The sequence below is a fragment of the Daphnia magna genome, linkage group LG4, assembly GCF_020631705.1.
Source record: "Daphnia magna isolate NIES linkage group LG4, ASM2063170v1.1, whole genome shotgun sequence".
In the NCBI taxonomy this organism is placed as follows: Eukaryota; Metazoa; Arthropoda; class Branchiopoda; order Diplostraca; family Daphniidae; genus Daphnia; species Daphnia magna.
The window spans coordinates 3,842,249-3,854,738 of NC_059185.1; the positions used below are offsets into that span (position 1 = coordinate 3,842,249).

General features: G+C 37.3%; 1 protein-coding gene and 3 long non-coding RNA genes across 13 annotated transcripts; 2 read left to right on the plus strand and 2 right to left on the minus strand.

The window, feature by feature from the left end:
- The first annotated feature begins 879 nt into the window (after positions 1–879).
- On the plus strand, positions 880–2,305 carry LOC116921342 (adhesive plaque matrix protein). Its single transcript, XM_032927607.2, is given in 4 exon segments — positions 880–1,039; positions 1,205–1,453; positions 1,522–1,701; positions 1,703–2,305. Coding segments are annotated over 4 exon segments (855 nt in total). The 5' UTR covers positions 880–1,030; the 3' UTR covers positions 2,120–2,305.
- Positions 2,306–2,848: 543 nt separating this feature from the next.
- LOC116921345 lies at positions 2,849–5,406 on the plus strand. Of its 5 annotated transcripts, none has more exons than XR_006646422.1 (6): positions 2,849–3,063; positions 3,226–3,294; positions 3,360–3,441; positions 3,556–3,770; positions 4,791–4,986; positions 5,037–5,406. It is a non-coding gene; the product is annotated as an uncharacterized LOC116921345 (long non-coding RNA). The 5 variants fall into 5 exon arrangements; XR_006646423.1 differs by having other exon boundaries at positions 3,369–3,441; XR_006646420.1 differs by having other exon boundaries at positions 2,849–3,294.
- Positions 5,407–6,193: 787 nt separating this feature from the next.
- On the minus strand, positions 6,194–8,765 carry LOC116921346. Of its 5 annotated transcripts, none has more exons than XR_004393197.2 (7): positions 8,179–8,765; positions 7,789–8,112; positions 7,313–7,707; positions 7,059–7,248; positions 6,854–6,976; positions 6,536–6,769; positions 6,194–6,464 (listed from the first exon to the last, which is right to left on the minus strand). It is a non-coding gene; the product is annotated as an uncharacterized LOC116921346 (long non-coding RNA). The 5 variants fall into 5 exon arrangements; XR_004393194.2 differs by having other exon boundaries at positions 6,832–6,976; XR_004393196.2 differs by having other exon boundaries at positions 6,536–6,976; positions 7,789–8,109.
- Positions 8,766–10,887: 2,122 nt separating this feature from the next.
- LOC123471286 lies at positions 10,888–11,373 on the minus strand. 2 transcript variants are annotated; one of them, XR_006645684.1, is made up of 2 exons: positions 11,247–11,373; positions 10,888–11,172 (listed from the first exon to the last, which is right to left on the minus strand). It is a non-coding gene; the product is annotated as an uncharacterized LOC123471286 (long non-coding RNA). The 2 variants fall into 2 exon arrangements; XR_006645685.1 differs by having other exon boundaries at positions 10,888–11,195.
- Positions 11,374–12,490: the final 1,117 nt, after the last annotated feature.

Sequence of the window (12,490 nt, forward strand, 5' to 3'; positions counted from 1 at the left end):
ATTTAGCACTTCAGCACCCTGACAAAGTATCGACGTCATTTTACCCGAGGTAAAGTATGTGGCAATGTGTCCGTCTGCACTCGTAATACATTTATGACGTAAAAGAAACTAAACGCAATGGAAAGTAGAAAACTGGAAATGACCGTATTGTTCTCCAACAACAAAAATGTGTTGTCGTAACGATCGTTTTTTTTTTTCAAGGTTGGGGTTGCACTACCTTGACAATAGAAAAAGAAAGAGGCCTACCCACCTCTAAAATTAAACTTATGATTACCAACGGGTGTTTTAATTCAGTTAAAAATTGTACAAAAAAATAGAGCACAGTGCAAGGTGTGTTCTGTATATATAGTTAGTGCGAAGGCTCTAACTGCCACTTTCATTTACCAAATTTACACTTAATATTTATAATGTAAACAAGTTTCTTCAAGGTTTGCAGTATAAGTGGTCACGCAAAGGGCCGAGTAATCTTATCATTAAATCTTTCTGTCAGATGATGAACGACGTGGTGTAGTGCAATCACTATCGACAGTTCGATTGCCTTACTTCTAAAATTTTTCTTTTTCGTACTCCATTTTTTCAAAATAATTTCAGATTAATCTATGATGTTTATTCATGTGGAGATCTGCGCTTGCCATTGCCACTCCTTGGAAACGCAGATAAACGTGCGCTGGATAAGGGAAAACGGACGTGAATGGCATTGGTGATCCGCAAATATCGTCATAATGCTTTCCCTTTCTTTTGCATCCGGTTGACTTGGAAGTGGGAAAGGACTCTTTCACTTCGCACCTTCAGCGTTTTGGTAATTATCTCACTGTGAATCGCGCGTTAGCGCGTGATCCAGAGTATCGGAATAGGCGGACGCTCTCTTTCTGCTCACGTTCACTAACTTTGTGTCGCCCTCGTTGCCCTGAAGTGAGATACGCAATCACTTACGGCCTTGGGCTTGAGCTTTTGGTATAAAAGACTGACCAAGTTCGTTTTCATTCATCAGTTCTTTTGCAGAACGAACCAGTACACACCTTCAATCAACATGAACAAGGTACGTGAACAACAGCATTGCCAATATTTTCTGGAAAAGCAGTATTTAATTTATCCTGCTAGGATTTTCCATTGAGGATCAACTTGCATAGTTTGGAAAGTTTTGGAACATTCAAGGAATGTTGTAAATTGTAAATTTTTTTTTCCTTTTATGCTCATCATCTAGCTCGTTCTTCTGGCCACATTGTTTGCTTCGGTTATGGCTGCCGATGTTCCAGCATATTCTAAGCCGTCGTACCCAGCTCCGGCTCCTTATCCGATTCCAGCTCCAGCTTATCCAGCCACAGCTCCAGCATACCCTGCCTCAGCTCCAGCATACCCTGCCTCAGCTCCAGCTTATCCGCAACCAGCCCCGGCTTACCCAAAACCAGCCTACGAAGAGCCAGCAGACAGCAAGCCTGCTGAAGAAGATTATGTATGACTTTGTTATGAAATTTAACTCCGTCAAATATCATTTATTGTTTGCGCCAACTATTATTACAGCCACCGATGCCATTCAGCTTCGCCTACGAAGTTAAGGATGATCCTACTTACCAGGACTTTTTACACAAAGAATCCAGCGACGGCAAAGTCGTCACAGGATCTTATCGCGTCGCTCTCCCCGATGGTCGCACCCAAATTGTCACCTACAAGGCTGACGAAAACGGATATGTGGCTGACGTGAAAGTACGAGGGAGAAGCCAAGTACGAGGAATACAAACCCGCCTACAAGCCCGCCTACACCACTGAGTCTGCCTACTCAACTGAAGCTACCTACGTTACTGAATCAGCTTACTCCAAACCCGCTTATTCTGAGCCCACCTACTCTAAGCCAGCCTACACTGAGCCAGCTTATTCTAAGCAAGCCTACGCCGAGCCGACTTACTCTAAACCAGCTTACACCGAGCCGACTTACTCTAAACCAGCTTACACCGAGCCGGCCTATTCCAAACCCACTTACACTGAACCGGCTTACGCTAAACCCACCTACACTGAGCCCGCTTACCCCGAACCTGTCTACAGCAAGTCTGCTTACGCCGAGCCTGCTTACGCAAAGCCCGCCTACCCTGAATCAACCTATCCCAGAAAACCCGCATATTAAATAAGGACGTATGACTTCAGTATTGTTTCCTGGTTGAACAAAGGAATCGCGAAAGCAACGGATTTCGAACAACTGCGCGTTTTCAGAGCAGACCCGTCTCTTTTTTTGTAATCATTTCACGAGATGGATTTGTAATATATTAGACGTAACTATTTTCAATGGAATAAAAAAAACTCGTTGAATGTATTTTCTCTAAAAGGGTTAAACGTTTTCTACGTTTAACAAACGTTTCCTTTTCCACTTCGTAGAGATCTGGAAGTAATTGAAGCCAGACTTCTACTTCACCGAAAAAAATTCGGACACTAGATGGCAGTATGTTGTTAGGAGTGGATGTTCATTTAAAGCATTGAAGGCTATTTTCACTATTTTCTCTGAGTATTGTTTTACTTGTAGTTGTTACCCGGCAACGAACTCGAATTATAAGGAATTTGTAAAAACGGAAGAGATATAAGATATAAGAAAAGGATAGACTGCAACAGATTTTATTTCTTTAATGTCGAGTAATTCTTTTGGTCGTCAGGTGGCAGTATTTTGTTCATTTTTAAAAAATCAAATGTGATATTTGGCAATGCTGCGAGACGTGATAAAGAAAACAATGGATTTAGTTCTTCCGGTTCGCACATTTATCATTTCGCCTGTCGAAGCTCGTTCTGGTCAAAATCGATAACCAGATTCATATGGCAGGATATCTCACGACATCCATCAGCTAATAAACGAGGACAAGTAGGTGCAGATTATGCTTAGAAATGTTCTGCAACATTCATAGTATTTGTAGATCTTGTTGAAACGTAAAACTCATACTTTGCTTAAAAGCTTACACAATTAATGTTTGCCTGTCATGAAGCTAAGTATTCAGAGCTTCTCATTCTTGATGGTTTGATGATTCAGCACTTCTTACTGCAGATTAACAGTTACTTTATTTAAAATATGACTCCTAAGTGAAGGTATTCTCAAACTCGACTATAGCTAAAACCTGAAATTTATTATTAGTACAGGGTATACACTTGAATCTGTTAGTTCTATTGGATTTTTAAAACTTGTTTAACTGTTATCAGAGCTTATTTGAAACTAGGTAATTTTTAACATTTATGTTTCCCATATTTAAGCAAATTGCTGCGGTGATGGTCATGTAGTTGAATGATTTCCTGTTACAGCTGAAATCTAAGGCAAAACTGGTAAATATGTTTTATTATTTATTTGTTTACTGTTTTTTAATACCTGCTTTGTAATTTAAAAAAAGAACTTTCAGTTGCAGATAAAAACATTTGGAAGACAAGTAGCAAGTAGTGCATAGAGCATAGTTTATTATATACAAATGAAAGGTAATGTTGCAATAGCAGTCAACTGATTAGCGCCAGTTTACAAAAAGAGCGCTTGATCGGTATAGTAGTTGAATCGTCTTAAAATAAACTTTTACCATGCTTGGGTCTATGCAGAATGGACTTATCTTCACACAAACAAAGCTCGCGAAGTACGTATGTACCTACGTGCTGTGGACTAACTGGATATGACCTTATGGGTATTTTCTAGAACTCGTCCCCGATCACCTATGATCAGGTAGCCAGCCCTACCCGGAAAAACGGCTGGAATGGTTACACCCAGAAAACCCGGAGCCATTTTATAAAATGGCAGCTGAAAGGGCGCCACGTAGGTAAGAAATCCTGATTGGTATGTCGAAATCGTTTGTGGTGTAATAATAGGATGATGCTGATGATTGGATGATGCTAACACATTATCAATCAATTTCGTGACCTCTCTGGCCAAACAGCCTCCAGACTATACGTAGGACACTAAAACCTGCTCTTTCCATCTCCAACTTGTTACTCTGCTTCCATATTCCAAAAGCAGCAATTGAGGACCACCAAGTTTCTTTTCCATTGTCTCACAATAACTATGTGTACTCCGCTTCAATTCATGAATATTCGATTTCTCGCAATTGGGATAACCAGTCCGATTACACAACCCGGGGTCCAGGGGCAAATAATAAGATCCCATAACCGGCTGACCCACCTCGAGAACGACGCTCCCGAACAGCGGCTCTAGTGCTTGAAGTTGCGAAATGGAATTGAAGCATTCCTTCCGTTAGCTCGTTTACAGTTACCTTTTCCAATATTGGTTCTTAACGTAATCTTGATTTGGATGTACAGCTTTAGACTGTATTAAAAGCTTTAACTATGAAGCAAAATGACATTTACGATATGGCATTTGTCTTCATAAGAGGAGCTGAAAACAGTTGCACATCAGGTAGGTTTGGAAACTAGCAGAACAGCAGGTGGCATGGAAGGCTAGGAAGAAGTTCAACTCCAGGTGACGCTGAACAGACTGCTCAAGAGATGGCGCTGTTCAAATTGCCCAACAGGTAGCGCTGAACATATTGGCCGACAGGTGGCGTCAGATTGCCTAACAGGGTGCGCTAAATAGATTGCATAATAGGTGGTGTCGGAAGATGCTGAATAGAAGCGGCGAGAAACAAGGAAGTAATTAGAATCGTATTTATTTTTAAATTTTTCAGACATCTTGCTTTGTGAGAAATTTTGCAGTGCAATTCACTGTGCACATGTCACGACTAACAAACAGAAAGAGGATGTAACAATTCGTTTGTTGCAAATGGGTTTATAAGTTTGAATAATCATGTATTAGGTCTTAAAAATATATACGATTTCTTTTGCAGATCATGTAACGTACAACGTTCTACCCATTTTCCACGCCACGTCGTTTGCAATTGTGTCTCGTCCAATCCGTTGAGGCCAGCCATTTGGGAAGTGAAGTTCTTCGTCTACAAAAAACACTGTTGATCATGCATTCTTGAGAGCACTTGGAAGGATTTCTAATTCTCAATGGCTGCCAGCAATTTGTTAGGCTAATAAGTAATAATGAATTTTCCATGTTGGTTAAAAGTTTTACTATTTTTCATTAGGTATCAGCATTTATGGTTCAATGGACATTTACAGGGAAAGCTTTATTGTAGAAGAATTTAAACCATTCAGTCAAAGGAAATCCCCTGTTAATAAAGCCATGGAGTTTCATGATTACATAGGTGAAAAACAAATATGCTGGTTTTATTTATGTATATTAGAAGCTGAAACTAAATGCAACTTACCGTAGGTGTAACAAACCATGCTTGTTGCATGTTTGTTTGTATGATTTGCCATAATTAACCTTCTCTGGTGGTTTAATGTTTGGTTTTCCCAACTAATGTGGTGTTGGAACCAGGGAGTTTTGTTTCAGTCATTATGGTTTAGATTGAGAATGTTTACTGTTTCTAAATAAATCTACCGTTAAAATCAGTTTTTGCCATCAGTCTAAAAGGTTTAGCATGTGAGCTTCTAATGGAGTGATCATGTGAAACTGCAGTACCACCATAGTACTTGGTCTTTTTTGTAAGCTTTTTGTAGAAAATTTTATCATTATTTTCCCCTTGATTGTTTTTATTCTACGCAGTTGCTGACATAACATCCATGATACAGGCTGAACTTTTGTATTAGTGTTGGATTGGGCATAGCAATTAAATTGTTATTTAATTTATGTTCAACTTTACCTAGGTACAGCAATGTGCAAGAGCAGTAGACTTTATTACAATATCAGTTGTAGCTCAGTGGTAGAGCATTGACTTTATAAGTTGAATGTAGTGGGTTCGATCCTCAAGCAGCACATGTTAAATGAATTCTTAATCATAAAATCTCATTAAAGGCAATGTACGTTCATACTTCTGGAAAAATTGGACGTAGGATAAAAAAGGATGAAATTTAAATAGAAGTTCATACATGTAATAAAAAAACACAAATTTAATATTTTTAAATATTTGTATTGTTTATGTAATAGTTAATTGTTTAAGGCAGTATCTTCGCTTGCCATCAACCAAGACAAGCAGACACTGCCTCAATTGAATTTGAACCCCCGGGGAGATTACCCGGGGAGTGGCTAAGAGAAGCCGGAAGAGGATGGAAGGTTTCGGACAAGTTTTTACGTGAGCGATTAACCGTTAATTCGGATTTGTGGGTAGCCTCTTCGCCCTCCAATGATATCATAGAACTTGAGGACCCCCACGTCCCCTTTCCGGACAGCGCACTCACAACCTTTGCTGCTGATCACAGTAGGGGCATGACCCCCTGCGGGCTTATCACAAGTCAAGGGGAAACGGGGCCACAGAAAAGAAGGGAGCCCAGATATGCACTGCAATTTATAAAAATAACTTATTTTATCTTCGAGATGAATCAGCGATTAAAGGTAACGTGCAGGTAGCGCCCTTTGAATTTCCCACATGCCCTTCTAGCTGTTATCGTTTTTAAATCTCGTTCAAGTATGTAAATCTTTTGATCCAGTATGATTATTAACCTATATCGGCCTAAAGGAAACGAAACATTAATCAATTAATAAACGATATGTATTCAATAAAATCGTGCAATCCTTCCTTACCTCTTGTTCTGGAGAACTGATAGTATTCATTGTATTCAGCTAATGGTTCTCCAGATCTCCTTGGATTTTAACATTCATCTTGCATGGAAATCGTCCAGTCGGCATTTGGTAATTACTTTCCTCTTTAATACATTGCTGGATTGTAAATTGTTTTGATCTGTTTGGATGCGGCCATGCCATTTTTGCAACTACAGCCCAACCCAATCGGGAACTTCCCGAACGGAGTGAGTGCCCCTAGTATCAAAAATTAATACAGCTCAGAAACTTTTCGTCACCTATTGCATTTCAACGCTGACTTATAATCTGAATCACTCGCACCCTCGCAATTCCGAATTGTCGCTAGTGCAATGAAAACTATTTTCTTACAAGCCTTGCGAACATTATGAATATCAAATATTTAACAGTTCTCCAATAAAGCCAACCTGCTAAATGTAGCTGGTTCTAGAAAAGAAAGGTTGTGTCAGTACAGCTATCTGATAAACCTTCAAAATAGACATTCAACATTCTCAGAACAAAATACTACCATCAGCTAAGCCATTTTTCCATAGATGTTGGGCAATCTTCTGACCTCAATATGCTACCTAGGCATCACATTCCATTTTCATTCTTTTTTACATGCGACAAACATGTGAAGTATGGAGACACTGACTTAGTACCATAGTTTGCATATCCTAAAATATTTTTAAGATGTCTATATGGTGGCTGCATGAGTGCTGTAAAGACATTAAAAAATTAAATCAGAAATTATTATTGCATTAGACGACCTACTTGAATTACATTCAAATTAAAGTAAGAGGTTGCAAGGTGATCCAATAAAAGTCTCTTCTAAACTTTCTACCTGTGTCCATTCATTTTCAATCGGAGTAATAGTGTCCAGCCTGAGGCATCCTTCTCAACAGGTTTGATGTAAAGAGTTGAATGACTTTGTATCACGTTGGCGACACTGAGTCACTGACCGAAATTTTATTACAGTGCGGAACTATTACGGTTGGCAACTGTAAAATTTACTTTTCCGAGCATTGTTTTTTTCTATATTCCAGGCAATCGTCGATTAGGAACCGGGTATAGGTAACAGGTGTATTTCTTGTCTTTGAGGCGTTGATGGTTTCCTTTATCCTGAAAGTTGGATAGGAGCCCAGTAGCTCTCTGTATGATGCTTACTGGTTCCATACCTGCAAAATGATAAATCTTTAAGAGTCATTTATCTAAGTGGTGCACCCCAAATGGTTTTCTACTGTAAAAAGGTGGCCAACCTTCTATGTTGTAACTTCATAAAAAATCTTTGAAACAAATGATGGATTGCCATGATCATCTCACTGGGACAAGTTACTTTTAGTGACACTTCTCAGATTTGCTTCCTCAGTGCTTCCTTAGTCAGATTTACTCAATAAATTTGCATATCATCACTGAGATGAACAGACAAGCATGTTTTGCAGATTTTTGCAGCACAGTTATTACTGCCTTGGTGTAACCAACATGAAAAATCATATGTTCCCATCTACATAACCAAAGGGGCCCACACATTCTATAAGGCCTTTTCCACATGTCTCACATTTGGCATCTTTTACATTAATCTGCTAGAAAAAAAAAAAAAAAAATTATGAATGAGGCAGTTGATTGATATTTATTGGATGTTACTGTACCATTCACCTGACAAGCATTCCAAACTGCATAGGTGTTTGGGAAGTATCACAGCTGTACAAGTTTTGTGCTACCATTTGGATATGGTTTTGTTGTTGTATTTGCTGATGTCTCACTGTCCCTAAGCAGATCCTTGCTCGCAGATATGTTGGTCTATTAGAAGGACTTACGCTCTATACAAAGCACAATAAAACAGCGAAGAAACGTGCAACATAAAATATTGTCGTTGTGTAAATCGAGAATGATGAGACAAATAACTACAAGCCTAACTAAGAGGAACAATCTAACTAAGTTCACACTAAGAGGAAAAAGAAACACTATAACAGAGGTACTTTTTGCTCCAGCTGACAGGGGGAAATAGACAATTTTGACGTTAGCAGACGTTAGCGCCCCCGCCTAACCCGGCTGCGAAGGGTAACGACATATAGTTTTTCCGCCTGGAACCCACAAAGAAAATAGGTTTTACTTTTAAATCAGTACAATTTTTAAATCAGTACAATTCTTGCTCTCGAACACTTAATTCCAATTTTTAATTAAAAAACCTAGAATATCAACTACTAGTTGCAAGACGAGGTGCTAAACATTTGTAGCTAAAACTGTCGTGGGCCCTGATGGGACAGAAATAGATTTCAGCGAAAACAGCGCCACCTACTTGTCTTCATTTGAGAAAGGGCCACGGCCACTTGTAACAAAAAGACAATAGTGATTTTTAAATATTTCCCTCTTGGTTTACCAAGAGGGTCTACATGACCTTTATTCCACTAGGGGCCCTCACTCCGTTCAGGAAGTTCCCGATAGGGTACGGCCTGGTCACCAATTCGCCATAATATCTCGGAAACCGTTTGCTCTTCCGGCAAAACAGACTCCGTATACATGTCCTATGAGGCGTGCGCTGATCATCAACGCCTTCATCCCGCCTTCCCACTTTTGTCAAAATCGGCCAAAAACGACATCTCATGAAATTCTCCAAAAATCAGACGGCATAATCGAAATTGAACGCTGATTTCGATTTAGTCATTGGTTTTCTCTTTAGACTAGCCGTTTAAAAATTTAACGAAAACAGTTCTGTTAGCGCACCAACTTCATTTATGGTTTTTAACATGTAAATGAAAAACTATAAGACCAATAGAAAAATAAACCTGATTTCCGTGATTTTCATTCAATTCTGAATCTAAATCATGTATTTTAAGCCAAATTTGAAATTTGGTCAAAAATGAAAAAGTGGGAAGGCTATACCCTTTCCACTTTTGTCAAAATCCGTAAAAAGTAACATCTCTCGGAATTCAATAGAATTTCCCTAAAACATTCTTAATCGATCAATGATTTCAAATCCAATTAATTTACTCATTTAAGCAATCGTTTTGGAAATTAACGGGACAAAATTGCTGCTAGCGCAAAAAGTTTGTTCGGCAGTTTTTTGCGTTTATTTCAGAAACTACAAGGCCCATATCAAAACGACGTTTATTTTCGTGATTTTCGTTCAATTTGGAATCGAAATCACGTATTTTCAACTATATCTAGAATTTAGGCAAAAAAAAAAAGTGGGAATACGTTTCTACCCTTTCCACTTTTGTCAAAATCCGTAAAAAGTGACATCTCTCGGAATTCAATAGAATTTCCCTAAAACATTCTTAATCGATCAATGATTTCAAATCCAATTAATTTACTCATTTAAGCAATCGTTTTGGAAATTAACGGGACAAAATTGCTGCTAGCGCAAAAAGTTTGTTCGGCAGTTTTTTGCGTTTATTTCAGAAACTATAAGGCCCATATCAAAACGACGTTTATTTTCGTGATTTTCGTTCAATTTGGAATCGAAATCACGTATTTTCAACTATATCTAGAATTTAGCCAAAAATGAAAAAGTGGGAAGGCTATACCCTTTCCACTTTTGTCAAAATCCGTAAAAAGTGACATCTCTCGGAATTCAATAGAATTTCCCTAAAACATTCTTAATCGATCAATGATTTCAAATCCAATTAATTTACTCATTTAAGCAATCGTTTTGGAAATTAACGGGACAAAATTGCTGCTAGCGCAAAAAGTTTGTTCGGCAGTTTTTTGCGTTTATTTCAGAAACTATAAGGCCCATATCAAAACGACGTTTATTTTCGTGATTTTCGTTCAATTTGGAATCGAAATCACGTATTTTCAACTATATCTAGAATTTAGCCAAAAATGAAAAAGTGGGAAGGCAATACCCTTTCCACTTTTGTCAAAATCCGTAAAAAGTGACATCTCTCGGAATTCAATAGAATTTCCCTAAAACATTCTTAATCGATCAATGATTTCAAATCCAATTAATTTACTCATTTAAGCAATCGTTTTGGAAATTAACGGGACAAAATTGCTGCTAGCGCAAAAAGTTTGTTCGGCAGTTTTTTGCGTTTATTTCAGAAACTATATTTTTGTGATAACTGGTAAGATATTGCAAACTTGTTTACAGTAACCTAGTATTATGCAGACTTCGCATTAGAATGTTATCTCAGTGGTTGTTGTATTCATGAAACCCATTCTAAGGCTGCTTACAGGGGCTTACCTGAAGAAATGAAAACATTTTGTGACAGTCAACAAAAAGTGAAAGTCAAACTTACTGTACAATTCAAATGTTTTCTTGTCTCTTGTTTGAAAAGTTTTCTTCAGTAATCATGTTTGTTGAATTCAAATTCTCTTCTTATAATAATTTATCTCGGTCGTAAAAAAAATTATGATTTGTTCCTGAATAATTATTATTATCGATAGCACACTGCACACAGTTGTCTATATTTTTACCAATGCAACCAAACAACAAAGCACGTAACGTGTGGTTCCTCAATTGTTTGAAGGTGGATTGTTAACTAGATGGCGTTGTAGGTTCTCCACAACTACAGCTAGTGACAAAAGTTGCGCGGAACAGTGTCTCGGCTCATTTTTTTCGGGCACAAAAATCTTCCGAATTCATAACATTTTTTTACAGTGCAAACTTTGTATAGGCGACGGAACAGCGTCATTGTTTTCTTCACATTTCATGGGGGAAAAACTGCAATTATTATTATTATTTTATGTTTTGATATAATCTCTGCTTTTTCACCGTTTTCATTTGGCCGTGCTACTGGATGATTCGCGGAAATCATGTTTCTACATTTCCATTGCAAGCGTGACGAAATCCTGTTTTCTGGAAAAGATAATTTAAGTTTAGTTATTGCCATTAAAACTAAACATGTTGATCTCCCCGGGGCTCAAATATAACAAAAAAAAAAAATTTTTTATTTTTTTTTTTTTTTTTTTTTTTTTTTTTTTTTTTTTTTTTTTTTTTTTTTTTTTTTTTTTTTTTTTTTTTTTTTTTTTTTTTTTTTTTTTTTTTTTTTTTTTTTTTTTTTTTTTTTTTTTTTTTTTTTTTTTTTTTTTTTTTTTTTTTTTTTTTTTTTTTTTTTTTTTTTTTTTTTTTTTTTTTTTTTTTTTTTTTTTTTTTTTTTTTTTTTTTTTTTTTTTTTTTTTTTTTTTTTTTTTTTTTTTTTTTTTTTTTTTTTTTTTTTTTTTTTTTTTTTTTTTTTTTTTTTTTTTTTTTTTTTTAATTTTTTTTTTTAATTTTTTTTTTTTTTTTTTTTTTTTTTTTTTTTTTTTTTTTTTTTTTTTTTTTTTTTTCCCCCCCCTTTTTTTTTTTTTTTTCCCTTTTTTTTTTTGGGGGGGGGCCCCGCCGGGGGGGCCCCCCCTTTTAATACCAAGGTTTAACCCTAACCTCTTTCAACTCCATAAATGTATGTGAGCATAAGGAAGGCACCTAATTGTGATCAAAAGTAAAATATAAAATGACGAATTATGGAAAAAAAATCTCCAAATCATAAGAACACATGTGTTGCAATGGACCCCATAGTTCACGTTTTTCGTATAAAGGCGATAGGTACAGGAAGAAAATTTATCGTTTTTGCCTGAAGTAAGAATGGTTGACTACACCAAGTTTGCAAAATTCTACGTAGCTGTATCAACGCTTGTCGCTCTTGCATGCACTGTGGGTTTTATAGTAATGGTAGCCACCATGCCCCAATGCCCGCACCTGACCAACTTTAAATGCCCTACGACTGAGGGTCATACCGGCCAACCACCAAGCTCTATTGGTCGGTACGGTATAACCCCGCCACTTCTAGATTCAACAGACATCGTTTTGGAAGACTTCGTTACTTCCTTGAACATGTCTGAAGTTTACGAGGCTAAAACTAAAACTAAACAAGGCAGCATCACCAGACGAGAACCGCATGGCAAAAACGTTCCTTTCCCAGACCCCGATAGCATCAACGACGATGGCGAGTTTCCGTCACCTGTAACTTCTGACGCGGG